This window comes from Centruroides vittatus, unplaced genomic scaffold, assembly GCF_030686945.1.
Source record: "Centruroides vittatus isolate TY-2023 unplaced genomic scaffold, ASM3068694v2 contig_480, whole genome shotgun sequence".
Classification (NCBI taxonomy): domain Eukaryota; kingdom Metazoa; phylum Arthropoda; class Arachnida; order Scorpiones; family Buthidae; genus Centruroides; species Centruroides vittatus.
The window spans coordinates 373122-394169 of NW_027122270.1; the positions used below are offsets into that span (position 1 = coordinate 373122).

Genomic DNA, 21048 nt, shown 5'->3' on the forward strand with positions numbered 1-21048 from the left:
ACTTGGATATGTGTCATCAGTGCCATAAACAGGCAGGTGCAACAGGTGCATCTGCACAGGGTCCACTCAGAAAGGGGGCCAAAATGCATGTATTTGTTTTATTATTTCCCAAACCTAATTAATTAAGGGACCTAAATGCAAATTCTTGCACAGGGCACAAGAATGGCTAGTTACAGCACTGTGTGTCATGTTACCAAAGGAACATATATAGAATATTTGTAGTCCTATAACAAACTTGGAGAGTCTCTAGTTCTTTTAATATATCACTCATTGTTAAATCTGAATTATTGTAGGAAATACAGTTACCTTAAATCCGATGATTCACTTGTAATAACCCTGTACATATATATTTTTAAAGTTAATTCTAACATTATCTAATTCTAGCATCATAGCCATGATATGAAAGTTGTATCTGATTGAGTATGCTTTGTCTCTTTATCAGTCTGTGAACTAATAAAGAGCAAAACAAATGCCAATCAGTTACAAATGAATTGTAACTGGTAGCCAATAAGATTATCATAAGATCTAAAATTTATATATTCTGGACTGGATTTGAAATCTTGTTTGATATGACTTAGAGTGCACAATTAGAAATATAACCATTTGATATGTAAGAGTTGCAGGTTTAAACCATGTTTCAAGCTATTTTATTTCAGATAATTCTAGATAAGGTGAATTATAAATTTAATTGTTAAACTTCCTAACAGATGATAATAATGTCTATCTATAATAGCAAATTAATTCAATCATTTATTAGTTTAATTTTAAAAATAAAATATATACAGTATGTATATTATAACATAACAATTTTATTGATATTAATTATATTCAACTTTAATCTAAAATTGGATGATTATTGATTATTATTATATTTTTAATTAATCTGTACTTTTGATTTGACAATCAAATATAAATTTTATATGCTAAAATCAGTATGATATAAGTCTAGTACTTTTGATATATTGCATTGATGTCTTAAATTAAAAAATATTATGTTTTTGGTTTAAGCAAACTTTCTTACAGTATTTTTAATATATTCTATATCGGCTGAAGAAGATATCAATGTGACGTCAAAAGTACTTGCTATTTTGTATGATTTATGTTTAACTACTCAAAATGTCACTGATACATAAACCACACAGAAACCATAAATCACAGCAAAAACTTTAATTACTAACCATCTTCAATTAGAACACAAAAAATTATAAGTTAATATCAAATAGAGCATTAATTTGAAAAAAGGTTCTTTTTGAAAAATTTGAAAATAAACATTTGAAATGTGTGAAGCCAGACCAATTAAATTATACATAAAAAATAAAATTACAGACTCAGAAAATATAAAATGAAATCAAATACAATCAGAATAACTAAATAACAGTAATAATAAGAAATGCTTACTGGACCTATGTAACAAAATTAAATATATTCACACCTTTGACGTGTCCAGCATAACATTTAATTCTATAAAAACGTTTTCGATCTCTTTAAGAGATCTTCTTCAGTTAATGTTTACAAAGAAACAAACAAAAATTTGAATTTAAAAAAGAACGAAGATTTCAAAAACTGGTCGTGCATCTAATGGTAAAACCCGTAAATCCATTCTTAATAACGTCACATCTAACGTAAAATTTAAACCTCCAAAATAATCCCAGCACACGTATATAAATTACCCAAAGGTAAAAACAATATTAGACAGGAATAAAGTAAAGCGGCTTCTGCGGAGTCATAAAATTACGTCATATCCTTTTTATAGAAAGACTTCCAGGCCATGGATAAACTGTCGGAGTGCTATGATTAATGCACTGTTTGTTGAGATGCGCCTTGTGTATTTCCATTTTTTCTATGTATTTCACTGCTTGTGCTGATCTTGTAGGTTTAATAATCTCCACCTTGTCCCAATAAACCGTAACATCCTGCTCCTTGGCGAATGCAGCTAGTACCATACTATCTATGTTTTTATTGACTGTGTATTTATATTCCTCAATCCTTTTTTTCAAATTCCTCATGGTAGTCCCTACGTAAACTAGGTTGGAGTTGAATCTATTATCTTTTAACGGTATTGAGTAAACTCCTCTGAGGGTATCGCATCTATATCTTTCCTTATTATTTCTCAAAAGCCTGTAAACCGTAGGATTACGTCTATAAACTATCCGGATATTCCGTTTTCTGGCCACTTTCTTAGTAACTTGGTTTAAATATGGTATGTAACTAAGGACAATCCTTTCTCTATGTTCATTCTCCTTTATGCGTTGGCTGTGCGGTTGGAAGGTCTTAATAAGAGTATCCACTGTTTGCCTTCTGTAACCTTGTTGAAGTGCTATTTTGCATATGTAATCTAACTCTCTGTACATGTCATATATGCTGGTACAGTGTGTGTGAGCTCTTTTTATCCATGATTTAAAAGCCGTTAACTTTATGTGTTCTGGGTCCGATGAATTCCTGGGAATGATGTAAGGTTGATAAACCTGCTTGCAGTATACTTTTGTTACTATGTGTCCCTCTCTACATATAATCTCCAAGTCAAGGATATTAACCTGACACTCACTTTCCTGTTCTAGCTCCAGCGTGAGGCCATAAGAGTTATCGTTGACCAAGTTTATAAAACAGTTTGTATTCTGTTTATTCTTCCACAAAATGAAGATGTCATCAACATACCTTGCGTAAACTACTATATCTTCCTGGAAGACAGGTAGGATATGGTTTTCCAATTTACGTAGGACAAGCTCACAAATTAAAGACGATGTAGGGCTATTCATTGGTACTCCATGCTCCTGTAAGTATGTCTTTCTTTCAAAGCCAAAGAATGACATATGACAAATCAAATGAGCCAATTCTAATATGTCCTTATGATGTTTTGATGGATTCTTGATGTTATTGAATAAAAAATCTCTTGGCTCACAGAAACATGGCGGTAATTTAATAGATGGGTATAATGCCTTGTAGTTTAATACAGTCATGTATTCATTATCCACGAGTGCGATGTTCTCAAGTTTCCGGAGCAATTGTATGGAGTTCCTAATTGAAAAAGGGGAGTATGGTATTCTTTCACGCAAGAACTTAACCAACCTCTTTTCTATTAAGTAGGTAGGCACATTGCATTTCTCTACCACTGGGCATAATTGTGAACTCGGTTTATGTGTTTTCCCAAAGGCAAACATTCTAGGAGTTCTCGGATTCTGCATGGTGGCCCTTTCCGAAACGTTTTTATAGAATTAAACGTTATGCTGGACACGTCAAAGGTGTGAATATATTTAACAGTAATAATAAAATGAAAAACAAAGGTAAAAAAAATAACAAGTAAATTAAGGGCCCTCCATGCTGCAGATAAGGAGTTAAGTAGATTTATTTGTAACATTGTCAACAATGCTAAGTAATAAAAATAGTGAAATTAATTTTTTTAAATTCTTAACAAATGGATCTTTTACACATAATCATTGAAAATGTGAAATAAATTTCATATTTAGTAGCTACATAAATGTGAAGCATATCTCAAATTGCTTAATAATTATTATGTTTAGGTTTGGAAAATACAATACCACTAATGTGTGTCAATTACACTTGTGTTACTTATATGATTTCTGTTAAATTATTTAAATAATTTAAATGTTTTATGTTTAGAACTAATGCTTGAGCCAGTTATTTGTTTTATGCTAATATATTTGATTTTACTTTCCTAGCTCTGCTATATATAACAGAGGGAAAGTGTGGCGATCAGTCAAAACATGATCACCCAAGATTTTATATTTTTGGACTCGGGACCTTGAAACATTGAGAAATCTAAAAAATTCAGGAGTTTTTTCTGTATGTATGGATATTAGTGCGTATGTAGCGAGCATGATTTTGTTCACCCACTTTGAAGCTTAATAACTTTAGTGTTTTTGTCAAAAATTTCTGAAATTTTGCAGGAAAATTTGGATATTAGGGGATTGATACTTTTTATATCAATTTTGTTTTTGACACTGTTTCACATAAAAACACATAGTTAATTAACAATTAACTTTATTCACTCTGAGATACAACTGACTGGGGTGACGACTACACAAGGACTCTCTCAGACAAAGGAAAGTATGTTGGGATTTCCACCTTGACTTGATGCCCAGATCAAGTTACAATAGATCAGTTACAACAATACTTTTAAATTTTGGTGGTTAAAGGTCAAGGGGGTGGGGAGATAAATGGGGGTTGTGTGTCATATCTTGAGCAGGGTTAGACTTAATGATAATTTTACTCGTTATTAGCATTTACAATTTTTTATAAAACTCGTCCCTACTTTCAAAATTGAGCTTTCTGCCATTTCATAATAATCAAAAATATGAAAACTTTTTAAAATAAAACTTGTTGCTGGATTTTTTGATATTGGTTTAATGATGAAATGTAAATTGTCCTGAAAAACATTCATTTATTATGAATGGCTCCTTAGACTTTATTAGCAATATTATGTTTCTTAAGTCTGCTGTTAATGATGGAATTGCTAGTTTGAAAAGAATTAATTATTGTATTATACTTGAAACACAGCATCAAGTACAATGTAGTAAATAATACAAGACATGGCAACAGCAAATAAATAAAAAAAAAAAAACTAATATTAATTTGTTTCTTAAAACAAAAATACAATCTATAATTGTACTATAATTTTCATCAGTTAACAGTTTGTTTAAAAAACAAAATTAGAAATTGTTAATTATCTAAATAATTTTTTGACATTTTTAAACATTAAAATATATATATATTTTTTTATTTTGTTTTGAATTTCATACTGATTTTGTTTTAAGCATAAGTAAATATTTAAACAGTAGATTTCTAATAATTTAAAATTATTTCAGCTGTTAGAAACATTTCTGGTTATTATTATTTAAATGGAAATTGGAAGATAGAATACCCTGGAGATTTTACTATTGCCGGTGTGGAATTTCATTATGAACGTAAACATGATTTATCACAACCAGAACGTTTATGGTCAGCAGGTCCAACACTTGAACCACTTTTCATTGTTGTAAGTTTAATGAAACTAATAAAATTTAATTTTACTTAAAAGTAATTATTATAAATGGAAATTTAATAACATTTCATATTTTTTCATTGTAAAACATCAAAAATTTTTAAAGTTATTGTATCAAGAAAGAAATCCAGGTATCAGATATGAATATTCTGTTCCAGTGGAAGATAAATTAGTACCAACAGCTACCTACATTTGGGAAACTGAAGACTTTCAAGAATGTTCAAAAACTTGTAGTGGTGGTAAGTTGGATTGCATAACTTAATAATGTATGAAGACACTTTTAACAAAAATATTTTTCTCCTTTATTTTGCTATATGTTTTAAATTAGTTTTCAAATTTATGTATTTGAAACAATGTTTAAAAAAGTGTTGCATATGCAGACTTTTTTAAACATTGTAAAAGTATAAAAATATTGTATAATTGGAAATTAATGAGTATTTTTTATTTTTTAATGGTTTTTATAATGTATGGCTAATTTTTTATTATAATATTCTGTGATCTTCAAAAAAATTACATTCTAATATATCTTGAAGATTAATTATTGTTATAAGTAACATGAACTGTGTATAATTCTTGAATCAAGGGCTATATACAGTTCATATATGCCATTCACAAAAACATGAATCTATGTATATCAATTGCTATACAAATAATTCTAAAACTTTACTGCAATCAAACCAAATCTTATGAAATTCTAATACTAAAGTTTTTAGTCATAAAATGCAGATGTACTTTTTTGATATCTGATGGTTATAGAAATAATAAATGGAAACAATTTGAAATTGTAAATTATTGAATAAGTGTCACACAAAGCAGAAATTTGCACAAAAGGTGCAGTGCACAAAAAAGTACATTCCTTTATAAGGTAAATCTGTAGCTTTAGTCATTTGTTTGCATGATTATGGTGGAAAATGGAAGCATCCAAAGTCAAGCAACAGGTGAAATCAGGTTTTTAGTCACTGAAAGTTGTGGGCCCACTTCTGTTTATTGGTAAATGCAACAGGTGTATCTTAAGTCTTGACCAAGTTAAGGTGTGGGCAAAATAATTTTGGGAAGGATTGAGGAGGTGAAAGATAAGTAATGATCAGGACATCTGCAATATGCAGCCAAATCACAGAATGTGCAAATGGTAGAAGACCTTTTGTTCACAGACAGACAGATAACACTGTGACATTGCAATTGCTGCAGGACTGAGTTTCAACACTGTGCACACAACTGTGCACAAACATTTCTATTTTAGGAAAGCATGTGCATAGTGAGTACCATATTCTCTCAAAGAAGAACAGACCTGTGATGTTCAACATGAAAGAGAATAACACAAAGGATGATACACAAAGAACAAACTTTATTTTCACATTTGAACAAAGAATTTTCAGGTCCCAACCCTGATACAACTCCCAGATTTTTCCTTGCAATAATAATATGTACAGTACAATGAATTCTTCTCGTATGGGAAGTCATTACAATTAACAATTTGATACGATTAATATGTGATGAGACGTATTCTACAATCGTGGATCAAATTCTTAGCCTAATCTTAACCTACTTAAAACTAAATGAAGACTATATGTGTATAATTATTATGCTTTTGTGTCCTTTATCTTAATTTAAACTTATGTCGTCTACTGGTACTTTATCAATTAACAGGACTTATTATACTGGATTTATGGATGCAGAAATTAAGTCTTACAGATCAGAAATAATATTGTTTAAATTGTTCAAACAGGTGAATAAATAAACAATATTATTTCTGATCTGTAAGACTTAATTTCTGCATCCATAAATCCAGTATAATAAATCCTGTTAATTGATAAAGTACCAGTAGACTACATAAGTTTAAATATGTGTATAGATCGAAGATGAAGAAAGGAAGGATTTATAGGAAAGGGGTATCCAAAATCTCAATGAATCTCTCGGTGTGATGGCTCAGTTCCAATTCTAATGTCCTTACAGATGTACTGCTCTGAACTTTTTCTTTTCTCAAAATATAGAATTTTCTCTGAGGAGTCTTCCACTTTAAAATCTTGCTTACAATTTTCTTGTAAGTCTCTTATTAAGTCTCAACAAGGGCTGGAGAGTGTGATCTTATTCTGAGATCGCACTCTCCAGCCCTTGTTGAAACAATCCAGAGCTTTCCTGGTACACCTCTCATTTCCTTGCTGTCCAACCAAAAAGTGACCCCTCAATATGAGTTTTTGCCCTTGGGGCTTCCTGCATTCTATTGTTAATCCCCCACACTCTGGTAGAGAAGGGTTGGGTTAGAAATTTCTAGAAATACGGAAAACAAAAGAACAGAAGGACAAAGGGATAGAGAGAAAAGGATTAAAAGAAATAAAAAATATAAAATTAAATCTATACATAAAATATGACATTGCCACAGACCAAACCGGAAGGACAAAGGACCTGCTACAGTAGTTTGGATGGGAGGTGCTTAAGCATCCCTCCTATAATCCTGACCTGTCATCCTGCAACTTTCATGTTTTTGGAGAACTGAAAAATGCATTTAAAGATAGGTAATTTTCTTTGGACATTTAAGTGCAGTTGCAGTCTGTGATTGGTTACCATTAGTGTCCCACTACATTCTTTGAATGAAGCATAAGTAGGCTTGTCTTAAAGTAGGACAAGTGTTTGAACAATGGATAATTATTGCTAAAATAAAATGTTTATATTTCATGCTATTGCTTTTGACTGGTTATTTATTGATCTACCTTTCTATATATATACATGCTGCAACAATTTTTTTATAATATATTATTATTATAACTGTATACAAAAAAATTTCTGATGATTACATGGAACTTATCAATAGTTTAATACAAAAATAAAGTAAATTGACTCATTAATTGTTTTTCTCATAATGGATGAATTTTGTGTATTACTGCAAAATCTTTTATTCACTCTATTATTATTTATAAAAATAACACATTAAATAGACTGTCTTTTGGCATTAATAGCTTTTTTAAACATAAAGTATTGTTGAGGACACGTACACAAACTACAAAAAGGAGAAGAAAATTAATAATGATAATTTTTGTTCTCTTTTATTATATGTAAGCGATATTTTAATGTTAAACTTTTTAATTAATAAACTTCCATTTCTGGTTTTGGGTGTGGGACAATCCTAGAAAAAATATCTGACTGAGAGCACATTTTTTTTATCCCCAGCTGTGCGGGGAACGATCAAGAAATTTCAAATGTCAAATATACATTCAAGTTCATTCAATGATGGATTATTGTCTTCATCAAGCAAAAAATTTTTATTATATATATTTGATATGAAAAAACAATTTAATATAAAATTTTCCATCTGAAAAATCAGTGTATTTAATTTAAAGAATAGTATATAGTATAATAATTATTACTCTTTTTTTTTACTAATTTCAGGAGAGCAACATCGATTGGTATATTGTAAACAGTCTGAAAATAATGTGAAAGTTGAAGAAAATCTATGTGATATTGGGAAAAAACCTCAAACTACACGTGAATGTAATACTCAGCCATGTCCTGCAATGTAAGAAATATTTATGTATATAATAATAATAATAATAATAATAATAAAGATGCAACACTCACGAATGACATGTGCAGAAAATGTCACATCATGCCAGAAACTATACAACACATCACTTCTGGTTGCAAGCTCTTGGCACAGACAGATTATTTACACAGACATAATCAAGTAGCAAATATAATACACCAAGAGCTTGCAAAGAAACACAAATTAGTAGACATCCACGAACCATACTACAAATACATTCCACAGACAGTATTGGAAAACAACACGCACAAAATGTACTACGACAGAGCTATAATCACAGATAAAACAATATACCACAACAGACCAGACATCACACTCATTGACAAACACAATAAAATCACATGCATTATAGACATATCCATTCCAAACACTCACAATATACAAAACGCATGCACTGAAAAAATTAGCAAGTACACAGAACTCGCCCAGGAAATAAGGCATCTGTGGAGGATGGATAGGGTGCTTATTGTACCTGTTGTTCTCTCCTCTACAGGTGTCATACCACACACACTACACAAAAGCCTGGGCACATTACAATTGAATAGAAACATATACATCACACTACAGAAGGCCACTATATTGAATACATGTCATATTGTGAGAAAATTTCTGAATACAGACACACACACTGATACACTTCTTTAATTTCTGTTTTGGTTACTATGCCTTGACTTTGGTCCGGCATAGTACACAGCCACCGGTGTTAACCGAGTATATCTCACTTAACCCAACATAATAATAATAAAATTGGGGACATTCCCTGTACAACATGACTTCTGGTTTCGCTCTTACACGGTTGTGGAAATTCTCTGTACAAAATTTCACAATTTTTAAGTGTAGTCTAAACTTTGTTATTTGATATTTTGTTTTATTCAAGTAAGCATGTATATTGTCTCAAATTTGCCCATGGATTTTAGGATATTGAAATTTTCAATTTGTTTTGTGCTTTTCGTCAGGTTTACTGTAATGAAAACTGACAGTGCAATTTTTTTCTTCCTCATTTTAGCTTTCAGACTTAAGGGAAGTATATTTGCTCTTTATAGTTATAAGTATCTGATAACTTAAGAATATTATTAAAAGAAATGAATGACAAAAACAATATAACAAAGCATATACACAACTAACCTGAACTGAATGAATCAAAACTGAAACTGAATAGATTAGATAATAAGTTTAAAATAGCCCACCAGGTGGCAAAGGGGCTTTACCTTAAACAGAGTAGGCAAACAACAATATGACAATGCAAGAAAAATATTGCAGTAGAAACACGTTTCTTATACATTTCCTTTTACTTTCCTGGCTATTATGTATACATAAGTATTGGAATTGTGTCAAATTTGATCCTCCAAGTTTTTTTTGCAGTTCTGCTTGTTTTGAGACCTCTCGAATCCAAAAAAGTAAAAAAAAAGAGGGCAAAAAAATCCCATGACATATTCACGGTTGTTGGTGTTTATTTCACTTAATATCTCAGGATGGAGTAAAGATTAAGTAATGAAATTTGGCATGATGGTGTGGCCGTCGGCCATGTTTTTTTTTGTATAATTTTGTACATATGTTCGTATTTTTATTGGATTAGTTTTAAGTCTTTCCTGTTTCTTTGTTCTAAAATTCTTCCTAGAACGTTTTCTTAATCCTTCTCCCATGGGGGTAAGACGACCAGTTCCGAGAACGTGGGAAAACAAAAGAAGAGTGTGGAGCCTGAGGGTAAAACGGCTGAAGAGAGACCATTTCTTGTGTGGGATCCGAAAGAAGAAGCACGAGGAAGGCAGTGCTCGAGAGTGAAAAAAGGAAAGAAACAAAAGAATACGAGAGACTGCAAGGTGCTAAGGGATCCGAGAAAGAAGTGGAGAACAGCGAACATATAAGTAGAACATCGAGACAAGTTAAAAGATAAGGTCTACGGCAACAGAGGAGTCAAAAGAGTATAAAGGAGAAAAGAATCGGAGAAGGTGTCTTACTCCAAGATTCATCGATTCAAAAAAAAATCCCGGGTATTTTCTAATCTTTCTCTCTGTCCTTTATTCTTAATTTCCATTTTTTTCATTTTTTTATTTTAGTTATAAGATAGATGTAAGTTTAGTTTTTTAAGTTAGAGTAAAAATATATCGACCCGCGTATATTTGTCACGTACCACGAAGTCTTGTTTGTTGGTTAGATAAAAAGAATTGGTCAACGCCTGTGTATCTTGACTAAGTAAGTGAGATAAAGTTGGGATCGTGTAAAAAAGAACCGTTTCGTTGTGAATAAATAATACTTTGTGCTATTTTTGTAATCAAAGCCTTTTTTTTGTACCTTCCTGCTCGCGGGATCCAGTACGTATCATAACGAACATCACAATGGTTTGTATATGAGGGGCATTGGTGCTATTAAATTTTGGTGGTTAAAGGTCAAGGAAGTGGGAAGATAGAGAGGAGTCGTGTGTCATATCTCAAGAGGGGAAAGACTTAATGAAGATTTTATTCGTCATTAACATTTATACTTTTTCATAAAACTTATCTATTAAGTTATATTGTAAAATTATTATAAAAATTAAAATTAAATTAAAATTATAAAATTATATTAAAATTAAAATTATAAAAGTTATTTTTTAAATAAGATCTCATAATAGCAGGGAAAGTTATGCAACTCCAGCAATGAGTTGCATTCCTAGCTATTATGAGAACTTTCCTGGCTATTATTTTAATCATTTTTAATATGAAAATAGTAAATAGCCTATGTTCATCTGGAAGGAATAAGCTTTTCAATAGTGAAAGAATATTAAAAATTGGTTCAGTAGATTCCAAGATTACTTCCAGCAAACAAACAAACAAACAAAAATTCTCACCTTATATATTTATATAAATTTGAAAAAATACAACTTCAAAAAAGCTGGCAAGGGCTCTTGTATGACACTCCTGACACTTGAACAAAAGTTTAACAGAATCAGAAGGAAGTCTGATAATTTTCAGTTATAATTTCTAAAAGTTAGAAAAAATAACCTTATTTTATGGTAGAGGTGAGTTTTTAAAAAATTGTAAATGTCAATAACAAATAAAGTTTTCATTAAGTCAGACTTCAGATATGACCATGTCTATTTCTCCTTCTTATTTCTAACACACCTTTGACTTATAATTTCCAAAATGCAATAACATCAATGCTCCTATATATAAAAGTATTTCTATCAAATTTCAAAATTCTTGATCTGTAGAGTCCTGAGATATAAACCAAAATACAGGTCTACATACATACATACAAAATTTTGTTTTGATTTTGATGTTTTTGGAATCAGGGGACCTGCAAAGTAATTTACTTTTGAATATAAATAACAAATATAAAAATTTTTTAGGTGGCATGTTGGAGATTGTGATGTTAGATAATGCAAATTTATTATCCAATAGTGTATCCAATGTTGGCTGAAGAAATTAAGATTTTGTTATATCCAAATGGACTTACCTCACTTACACTCACTCACAAAATGGACTCACCAAATGCATTTATTGTTCTATATTTACATTTTGTTTTATTTTAGATTTAGAATTTTAAAGTGTTTATGATGAATAAGCATTATATATTATGATGATAAATCGTTCATGTCCTTATATTTTTCTGATGTAACCGGCCTGCTTTTTCTATAAAAAGAAGATAATTTTATAATCAAACATGTTTGATTATTTATATACGCCTTGCTGGGGTTTGCGATGGCCAGTTGAGTGCCTTGGGTTGCACATTGTGGACGATGAATTCGTCCCCAGCCAGTGTTGTAATAACCGTCGATGGTTATAGCTTATATATGCTGGAAGAGGAGATCGAGTCGAAGGTCCAGGTAGCGTAACTGGTAACGTGTCTGCACGGATAGCAGAAGTTGCAGGTTCGAGTCCCGTTTTGGGCCGATTCTTTTCTTCCAGTAATTCTAAATTATTATTTAAATTATTTAATTAATTGTAATTATTAAATTTATTAAGAGATGGTGCCTAACGTCTACCTCTAATGCCAAATTGTCTATTAATTATTAATATTATAGCCATTTCTCGCCCGATTATATTCGGCTTTGGTTGGTGGATAGCTTGAAGGTAATTTTATATTTTTAATATTATTTGATCTTCCTTGCTGTGGTGATAGATAAATCAAGAATTTTAAATGACTTTTAAACTGCTATACTTACGTCATTTGAATTGAACAGGAAATACTTGAATATCGTGAAATTTTTAGGTTTCATAGTGATGCCAGTATTACTAAATTATACTGTAAAATATTCAGCTATTGTAATAATTTTGATCTAAGATGAACTTGAACCACTTTCAAAATAAACATATTTGCAATACCATTAATCATCAGAACTTCAATAATCAAAATATTAGGAATTTTGAATAATTTAAATTATTATTAAGTTGTATCTATTGTTATAACATTTATTTTTTTTTCAAAAATAGACTTGCCCCACTTTCGAAGTAAATGGTTCATACCAGCTAAGTTGTCTCATGCTAATTTCAGAATATGTTATCTCTTAAGCACCTTTTTAACACTGTAATTCTATTATTAAATGGAGAGATTATATCTCAAAATACATAAATACTTGGCAAAGAATAAATTATCAAGATGGAGATAAGCCAACAGAAACTGAAATATCTTTGAACATATTCTTACTAGTTCTCATAGATTGTAGAGGTTTCAAGACATACTCTATAGACCATGCAAAGTCATCCAAAAGTTAAGAACAGATGACAGTCATCAATCAGTTGTAATTGCTAGATATCATATGAAGATAGTCTGCTAAGTTAAATTATCCTCTTCTTTTAATGAAAAAATTGTTATGCAAAGTGTAATTTACTTTTGAATATAAATAACAAATATAAAAATTTTTTAGGTGGCATGTTGGAGATTGGAGTCAATGTTCACAATCTTGTGCAGCTGGTGTACAATACAGATTAATTTATTGTCAACAACTTATCAATGGTGGTGTTTTAGCTGTAACAAATGATGGACAATGTGAATTAGATGATTCAAGTAAACCACCATTTTATCAAATTTGCAATCTAGATGTAGAATGTCCAAGATGGCATGTTGGACCATGGTCAGCTGTAAGCATGTATTTTAATATATTCATTTTAAATCCTTATTATTAAAAATAATAGTAAATGATTACTTTTGAAATATAGGAATGAATTTTACTATAGAATAATTATTTCTAAGTAAGCATTTTGCAAAGAAATTGCATACATTTATGATTTAAAAGATTCATTATTTAACATATAATATTTTCCATTTCTTACAATATTTGTTTTTAATATTAATAATAATAATTAATTAATGTAATAAAACACAGCACTATGGTATAAATTTGTCAAAATAATAACTACTACTTTATGAACTGTTTATTGTTTATTCATAAAATATTTATTCTGAGAAATCTTAGAAAATCCAGGGTTTTAAGATGAGTTTTTTTGCCTAAATATGGATGTCTTAATTTATCCTTTAATTCTAGTTACAGCCAAAAATAGTGTTTTTAAAGAACTACAATATAACAAAAAGAGATATAAAGAATTGAGCATTTCACTTTCTGAAAATATGAACAAAGTAAAGAGACAGAAGATAGATAATTATGTCTAAGATATAGTATTCTACTTTTTAGATGACTTTCAGAGCCACTTTAGAAAATGTAATCCTTCTTAATCTTTCCATAATATTTTTATCAACAGTCACTTTGACTTTTTTATTTTTACAACATAATATCACATTATACATACAAGCATCTATTTTGCTTTGCACATGTAGCAAATGTAAAAGCTGGTTTATCTTTGCTGCACTGACCCCTTGCAGCAAACATTTGGAATGGTTCACTACATTATAGCACTTCATTTAGAAATACTTTGCTGTGTAGTGATCAAGCAGCAGTGCATAAAGAAATGCAACCACTGCTAGAAACATTTGAAATGTTTGAGCAATAGAACCTCCATGAAAATCGTTTTGCTCTTCTAAGAGTTTTTTTTTATACTTGATAAGAGCTTTACAATAAAACTCACATTCACCAGCACACTTTCAATTAGTTAAAAATACCTATAGAGTAAAAAGTTATTGTGCTATTGAAGTGAAGATTGTTTACTATAAAATTCAGTATGAATATAAGTTTTTACATTTTGTTTTTAAGCTATAGTGGTGCCTCGTACTTCGAATTTAATTCATTCCAGGAGACCATTCAAACTTTGAAGTCTAAAGCAATTTTTCCCATTAGAAATAATGGAAAGTGAATTAATTCATTCCCAGACCCCAAACAATTCCCATTTTGAAAAACTTAAAACAGCAAATACACATAATTTAAGGTAAACACAATTAAATGTCCTGATAATAAATTAAAATACAAAAACAATAAATAGAATACATAAATGGGTATAATAAAGTAAAAATTGCATTTTCTGGTCGCATGCTGTTGACTTTGGCATCTTAAACATGACTGTTAGATCTGTCACACATGTATCACTTTCATGCTTTGCAACAAGTTCTTTTTTCATCTGAATTGTCAACATTACAGCCTTCCTCTTATTAGTTGGACTTTGTTGCTTCCACACACTTCTCAGATGCCATGATTAATAAGTGCAGGTGATATTGGGTTAAACAGAAAGTTTTTGCATACTTTTAACAGCTGTTGTTACATGTGGGATTTAATTATAACAACTGTGAACTTTAACATATTATTGCTAATTGGAGATTGTGTATTCTTTGTTCAAAAGCTTATTTTTTGCTTCAAGTGCATTTTTCACTAAGTGCACTGTTCAAATTCTGAAGCATTCGAAGTTAGTCATTCAAAGTATGAGGTACCACTGTACTAAAGATATTCATTGTTATTAGTAATAAATTATCTAAAATACTCTAATTAATATTTTTGTCTTAAATTAAATTTAAAATTTTTACACATTTTTAAAAATGAAACTTATTATTTATAACAAATTTTTTTTTAAAAGTGTAATCGTATATGTGGTCCTGGAAATCAAACTAGGGAAGTAACATGTGAAACTGGCATGCAAGAAACAATAGTTCTTGATGAGTCTCACTGTGATTTAACAAATATGCCACCAATTATGAAAGTATGTTCACTAAGACCTTGTGAAGGAGTTGAATGGATAGTAACAGAATGGAGTGGTGTAATTCTTTTCATTATGTATAATATATAAAAATATTTATTATATCTTAATAAATAATGTTTAGTGTATTTGTCAAATCATTATAGTGCTCAGATAAATGTGGACCTCAAAAAGAATCCCGAGAAGTTTATTGTTCAAATTCTAAAGGAGAAGTCTTTTCTGATGAATTATGCCATAATAAACCAATACCACGTTTAACACGTCCTTGTCCAAAAGTAAAACCATGTAGTGCTTTATGGCATACTTCAGAATGGAGTAGGGTAAAAAATTTATTTAAATTCTTATTTACATACTTCTTTAATGTAAAATATGAATCTCTAATAAAGAAAAAGATTATTTGAAATCATTTGCTAACAGTAAATGATTTCAAATATGTGTGTTGATGTCAGTTAGTAGGAAATGATGTTAAATGGTAAGTCTTTTGCAATCATTTACATTTTACAAGAAAATCTTAAATTATAAAAATGATATGAATTGTTAACAAATGATCTTGTGATATTTTCACATTTTAAAATTGTGAATGCATGATATCAATCAACATCATTTAATTAGTGACATCAAATAATATCATTTGGCAAATGTAGAGCAATCTTTGGAGAGAGAGTATTATATGGCAGTCTTTTAAGAGAGTGTCTTGTTGGCATTCTTTCGAGAGAAAATATTATTTGAATTTATATTTCTTTACATTTCAAGTATATCAAATTATTTTATAAAGTACCAAATTTTACAATACTCATTAGAGGGCACATGTGATGTTGCAGTGTAGACTGCTCTAAGTTATCACTGGCAGTGAACATGTTCATCACAATTAGTATAATTTTGTGGTGTTCGTAATGAGAGGTACACGATCCCACGAGCGAAATGGTACAAAATAAATCTTAATACAAAGTAGTTTTATTCTCTCTGAACAGGTTCTTTACATAGGATCCCAACTTTACAACTTCCAGAATTTAATATATACAGGCATTAAATGTTTGTCCTCAAAAACAGTTATCTTGCACACACGCGACAATCTGACGAGGACCGTATTCACTTACACTAACTTATACTAACCTAAAACTAAAAAAAATGGAAGAATAGAAGAAATAAAGAAAGATAAGGAAAGTAGTAGAAATACCCGGGTTTCTTAGCGATGTGTCTTTTGGTGGGAAACAACTTCGGACCTCCCTCTTTTTTTCGTTTGTAGCCCTTTTCCTTGTAGACCTTTCGTCTATAATCTTTTTCTTTCGGACTGAGTCGTCTTTCCTCGATGATCTCTCTCTGCACTTTATCGTCTTAGATCACCTTTCTCCCTTTCTGGAGCACTGACTTTTTCACCTCCTACCTCTTCGGGATTTCAACCCAGAATGGCACTCTTTCTGTCCGTTTTGCTTCAGGGCATCACTCCCTCTTTTGTTCTTACTATGGAGGGAAAGATAATCCTCCCCTAAGGGCAAAAGAATTAGACAAAGAAAGTTCTAGGAAGAGTTAGACGAAAGAAAGTTCTAGAAAGAGTTAGACAAAGAAACAAAGAAAATCTAAGACTAATTCAATATAAAATATACAGAATATACATTATCATGGCCGACGGTCACAATTTAATGACATTAATCTGATTAAGGAAAAAAATCAAAAACAGAAAAACTTGTACTCAACAGCAATTAAACTTCAACATACTGTATCTTACAATACAAAAAATTCCAAATTGCTACAGTCATTCACAGCTGAGTAGCTATAAGTGGTTGAAGTACTTTGATTAGTTACAGCATGCTTGATAAGCTTTTCAATTTTCTTTTACATACAGCAACTAATGTCATAATCATTCATATAATTTTATTATCTAAATTTATGCATTATTTCAATAACCTTAATGTATATCTACTTTTGTATAGAATCTTTATGCATAAAGATTTCTTGTCTAATTGCTTTACTGCCAATGATATCAACATTTTTCTAATTGCTTAGTTGTAGATTCTAGAGGAATTTAAAATATTTCCATAAAAATTTAAGATTACTAAAATATGCATATTTTACCTATCATGACAAAGTATTTCAATGTTCAAATTTAATATTCAAAAATTTATATTTGACATTTAAGAAATTAAGTTTAAATTATAAAAAATATTTTGTTTAAATAGTGTTCAGCTAAATGTGGAACTGGTGTTCAAACTCGTTTTGTATTTTGTGGAATTTGGAAAGGTGATAGCGTGAAAAAAGTATCAGATAGTAATTGTAAGAAATCAAAAAAATTTACATCAGTTCGTAATTGTACTCGGACTCCATGTAAAGGATCTTGGTTTAGTGGACCATGGAGCAAAGTAAGTTAATAAATATAATATTTTTTATTGTTAACTTTTCAATAATTATTCAATATATGGTGATTTATTAAATTATATTAAAATCTGTATTTGTCATTGAAGAAACTTTAATAGAAATTCAAATTAACATTTAAATGACAAATAGTGAATCAAAATAAATAATATTAATTAGATGTAAACACTCTCAAAAGCTGGAACAGTTAATTAAAAACACTGCATACTACTCATACTTACCCAGAATATCAAAATTTAATGGAAGCACAAACATTTTCATGCACTTTAAAGTGCATGCAATAACTCTCACCATGCAGATAACTTCTTTTAATAAAAAAGTCTCAGAAAAATGTGATAATAATTGAGTTTATGTGATGATAAAGTGTTTATATTTTTGCAACAGATTGTATAAACTACGTGGGAAGTATATTCTCATAAATATTGCATTTATAGAAAAATTATTGGGCTGCAATTTGAAAAAGTTGTAGATCTATAAATTCCAACTGTTGCCCCTGTATGTCTGTTTGTCTGTCCTTCGTTAATCGTGAGAAAGGAGTTAGATAGATGAAAGTCAAGACCAGATGTGGAAATCTCAGGCAGGAGGCCAGATTAACTATATATGAATTTCCAGTTTAGAATGGACGTCATGTCAAAATTTTCCCCCAAAAGGAGTTAGATAAATGACCAACACGACTCTGTTGTTAACAGGAAAAGTATGATGTACAGGGGCAAGACCATCATGAAAACAATTGAGATTATTATGACAAAAAGTTGCAGCAAGGCATTATGATGATGATGTCACAATAAATAATCACTTGTTAGAATTAGTTTGGTTATGGCAACATGATACGTGAGCAATCTGCCAAGGATGCATTCCAGGAAGACTTTTATGAGAAGCTAAATCCTATTTAGGTGTTACTAACATGAAGAAAACCCAGAAAACTCCATGTGGCCAGCCAGTGGCCATGCCCAAACCCACGACTAACTACCAGTGTTCAGTAGTTTTATGCACTCGGCTACTGGAGGGCGAGTATTAGAATTAAGAAGGTACCATTCAGAAATGAAAAAACCCAAGTTGTTAGATGTGGAAAATTAAATACTTATAGACTTTTCACAGGGTAACACTTTCGATTCCATGCAGCATGTGCTATGTGCTATCTTTCACAGTAATGCTATAGCACATCTATTTTGCACTATATCATTGTTGCAATAATTAAGTGAATATAATACAAATTTTTTAAAATTATATCCTTTTTTTATAAGAATTATATTTAATTTATTATTTTGTTAAATTTTTTGTCAATAGATGATGATGCTCCATATAAACCAGCAAATCAAATGTAGATAGAAATTCAATACATATTTTGGGGTGGGATGTACGACATTATTTAAGTTAAAAGTATTTGAATGTAACTGCAGAGTTTCATGACAATTGGTCTATCAGCCTCAAAGTATATAGCAAGCAAACAAACAAACAAACATCCTCATTTATATATATAATTTATAAGTTTCTGTATTTGAAATTAAAATATTCAATATTTTTTTATATGACTATTTATTAGTAGTATTATTTAACATTAAAATTATGTTACTAATATAATCCTAAAAATGTTTTATTTAAAGTGTTCAGTAACATGTGGAGGAGGTACAAGAACAAGAAAGATTTTATGCTTCCATAAAGACAGTGTTGTTTCTTCTAGTAGATGTGATCCAAGTTTAATTCCTCCAAATAATGAAACATGCAATGAACAGTCATGTGTTGATGGTAAATACATTGGTTTTTAAAATATTAAAATTTTATAAATAACATGATGTATTAGGTAGTATCACTAGTAAAATTTAAAAAAACTAAAAAACACAATTTTAATTAAAATAAAAAATAATAAATGTCTTTATTTTGTAAATTTAATAGAACTTTTTAAATGTGAATTGAACCAGTCTGTGCTTCATTATATGAATTTTAAAGAATAATTAATATTAATTATAAATTATATTAGAGACCCATACATCAAGTTAAAAATTTATAATACTCTTCTTTTTGTTTTATTTATTAATTTTAATTAATTCTAATATTTTATTTTCTTTAGTTGTGTCTACTGAAACTTCAGTAAACTGTTCAGAATCAGAATATGGATGTTGTCCTGATGGAAAAACTGTTGCTGGACCTAATTTGGATGACTGTCCAGCAGAGCCAGATTGTGAAGAAAGTTATTATGGTTGTTGTTTAGATGGCTTCACAGCAGCTTCTGGACCATTTGGGTATAATTTGTTTTTATCAAGAATAAAATGCATTATATAGTTAATAATTTTTATTTTAAAGTTATTTTAGATGGTATAAATATTAAATTTTGAATAGTTTAAAATGTTCACTATACTCAAATAACAAGATTGTTTCTCTCTTACTGTAAATGGCTTCTTCCAGATCAGTTATTACGTGTTTCCATCATGAACAGCACTGCACCTCTTTGGTACCCTCTTTAATAGTTAGGAGAATCCATTTTGTAATGTTTTATATCTAGCCTTTTCTTTCCTTCCTCTTGGATTTTTTTGTTTAATAATCACTTTTAGAAATTTATCTGATAATCTAAAAAAAAAAAAAACAACTTTTTTCCTCATTATTACTTTCATTGGACTTTTCTTTTTCTTTTGCCATCTCTAATATTTTTCCAATATTTTTCTCTTTTGGGCAATGAACTTTTTATATTCTTCTCAGCACTCACATCTGAAACATTTTTTTTCTTGTCACTCTTCTTTGAAATTGTCTAGGTATCCATTAGAATGACAAGATGTCCACTTTTAGTTTGGACATTTCAGTTTATGAGCACTCTTTCCTTCGTCCAGCAGCACCTACATTTGAACACAAATTTGTCTTTCTCCAAAGAGAAAAAACAAATTTATGGGTGCAAAATCTTGTGGGTACTGCTTCCAAGCTCGGCACTTGGAAGTGGTACCCACAAGATTTTTACCTGTATTATTGTTTTCTAGACTTTGCCTCCAAGCACCAAGCTTATCTTTACCAAAGAAAAGCTTCTAAGAAAAATTTTGACCATTATCTAAATTGTCATAAATTTTTACTTGGTGAAAGTTTTTTACATCTCAGATGTT

At 30.1% G+C, this 21048-nt stretch overlaps 1 protein-coding gene across 3 annotated transcripts in view; it reads left to right on the forward strand.

Moving 5' to 3' along the window:
- The window catches only part of LOC136977859 (papilin-like), a 108218-nt gene that overhangs the window by 26629 nt on the left and 60541 nt on the right, over window positions 1-21048 (forward strand). For all 3 annotated transcript variants that reach the window (XM_067273448.1, XM_067273446.1, XM_067273447.1), the window contains 9 exons: window positions 4824-4993; window positions 5106-5238; window positions 8384-8510; window positions 13381-13594; window positions 15473-15652; window positions 15739-15912; window positions 17770-17949; window positions 19567-19708; window positions 20031-20202. In XM_067273448.1, the coding sequence (XP_067129549.1) occupies window positions 4824-4993; window positions 5106-5238; window positions 8384-8510; window positions 13381-13594; window positions 15473-15652; window positions 15739-15912; window positions 17770-17949; window positions 19567-19708; window positions 20031-20202 (1492 nt within the window). The remainder of the gene's footprint in view (window positions 1-4823; window positions 4994-5105; window positions 5239-8383; window positions 8511-13380; window positions 13595-15472; window positions 15653-15738; window positions 15913-17769; window positions 17950-19566; window positions 19709-20030; window positions 20203-21048) is intronic.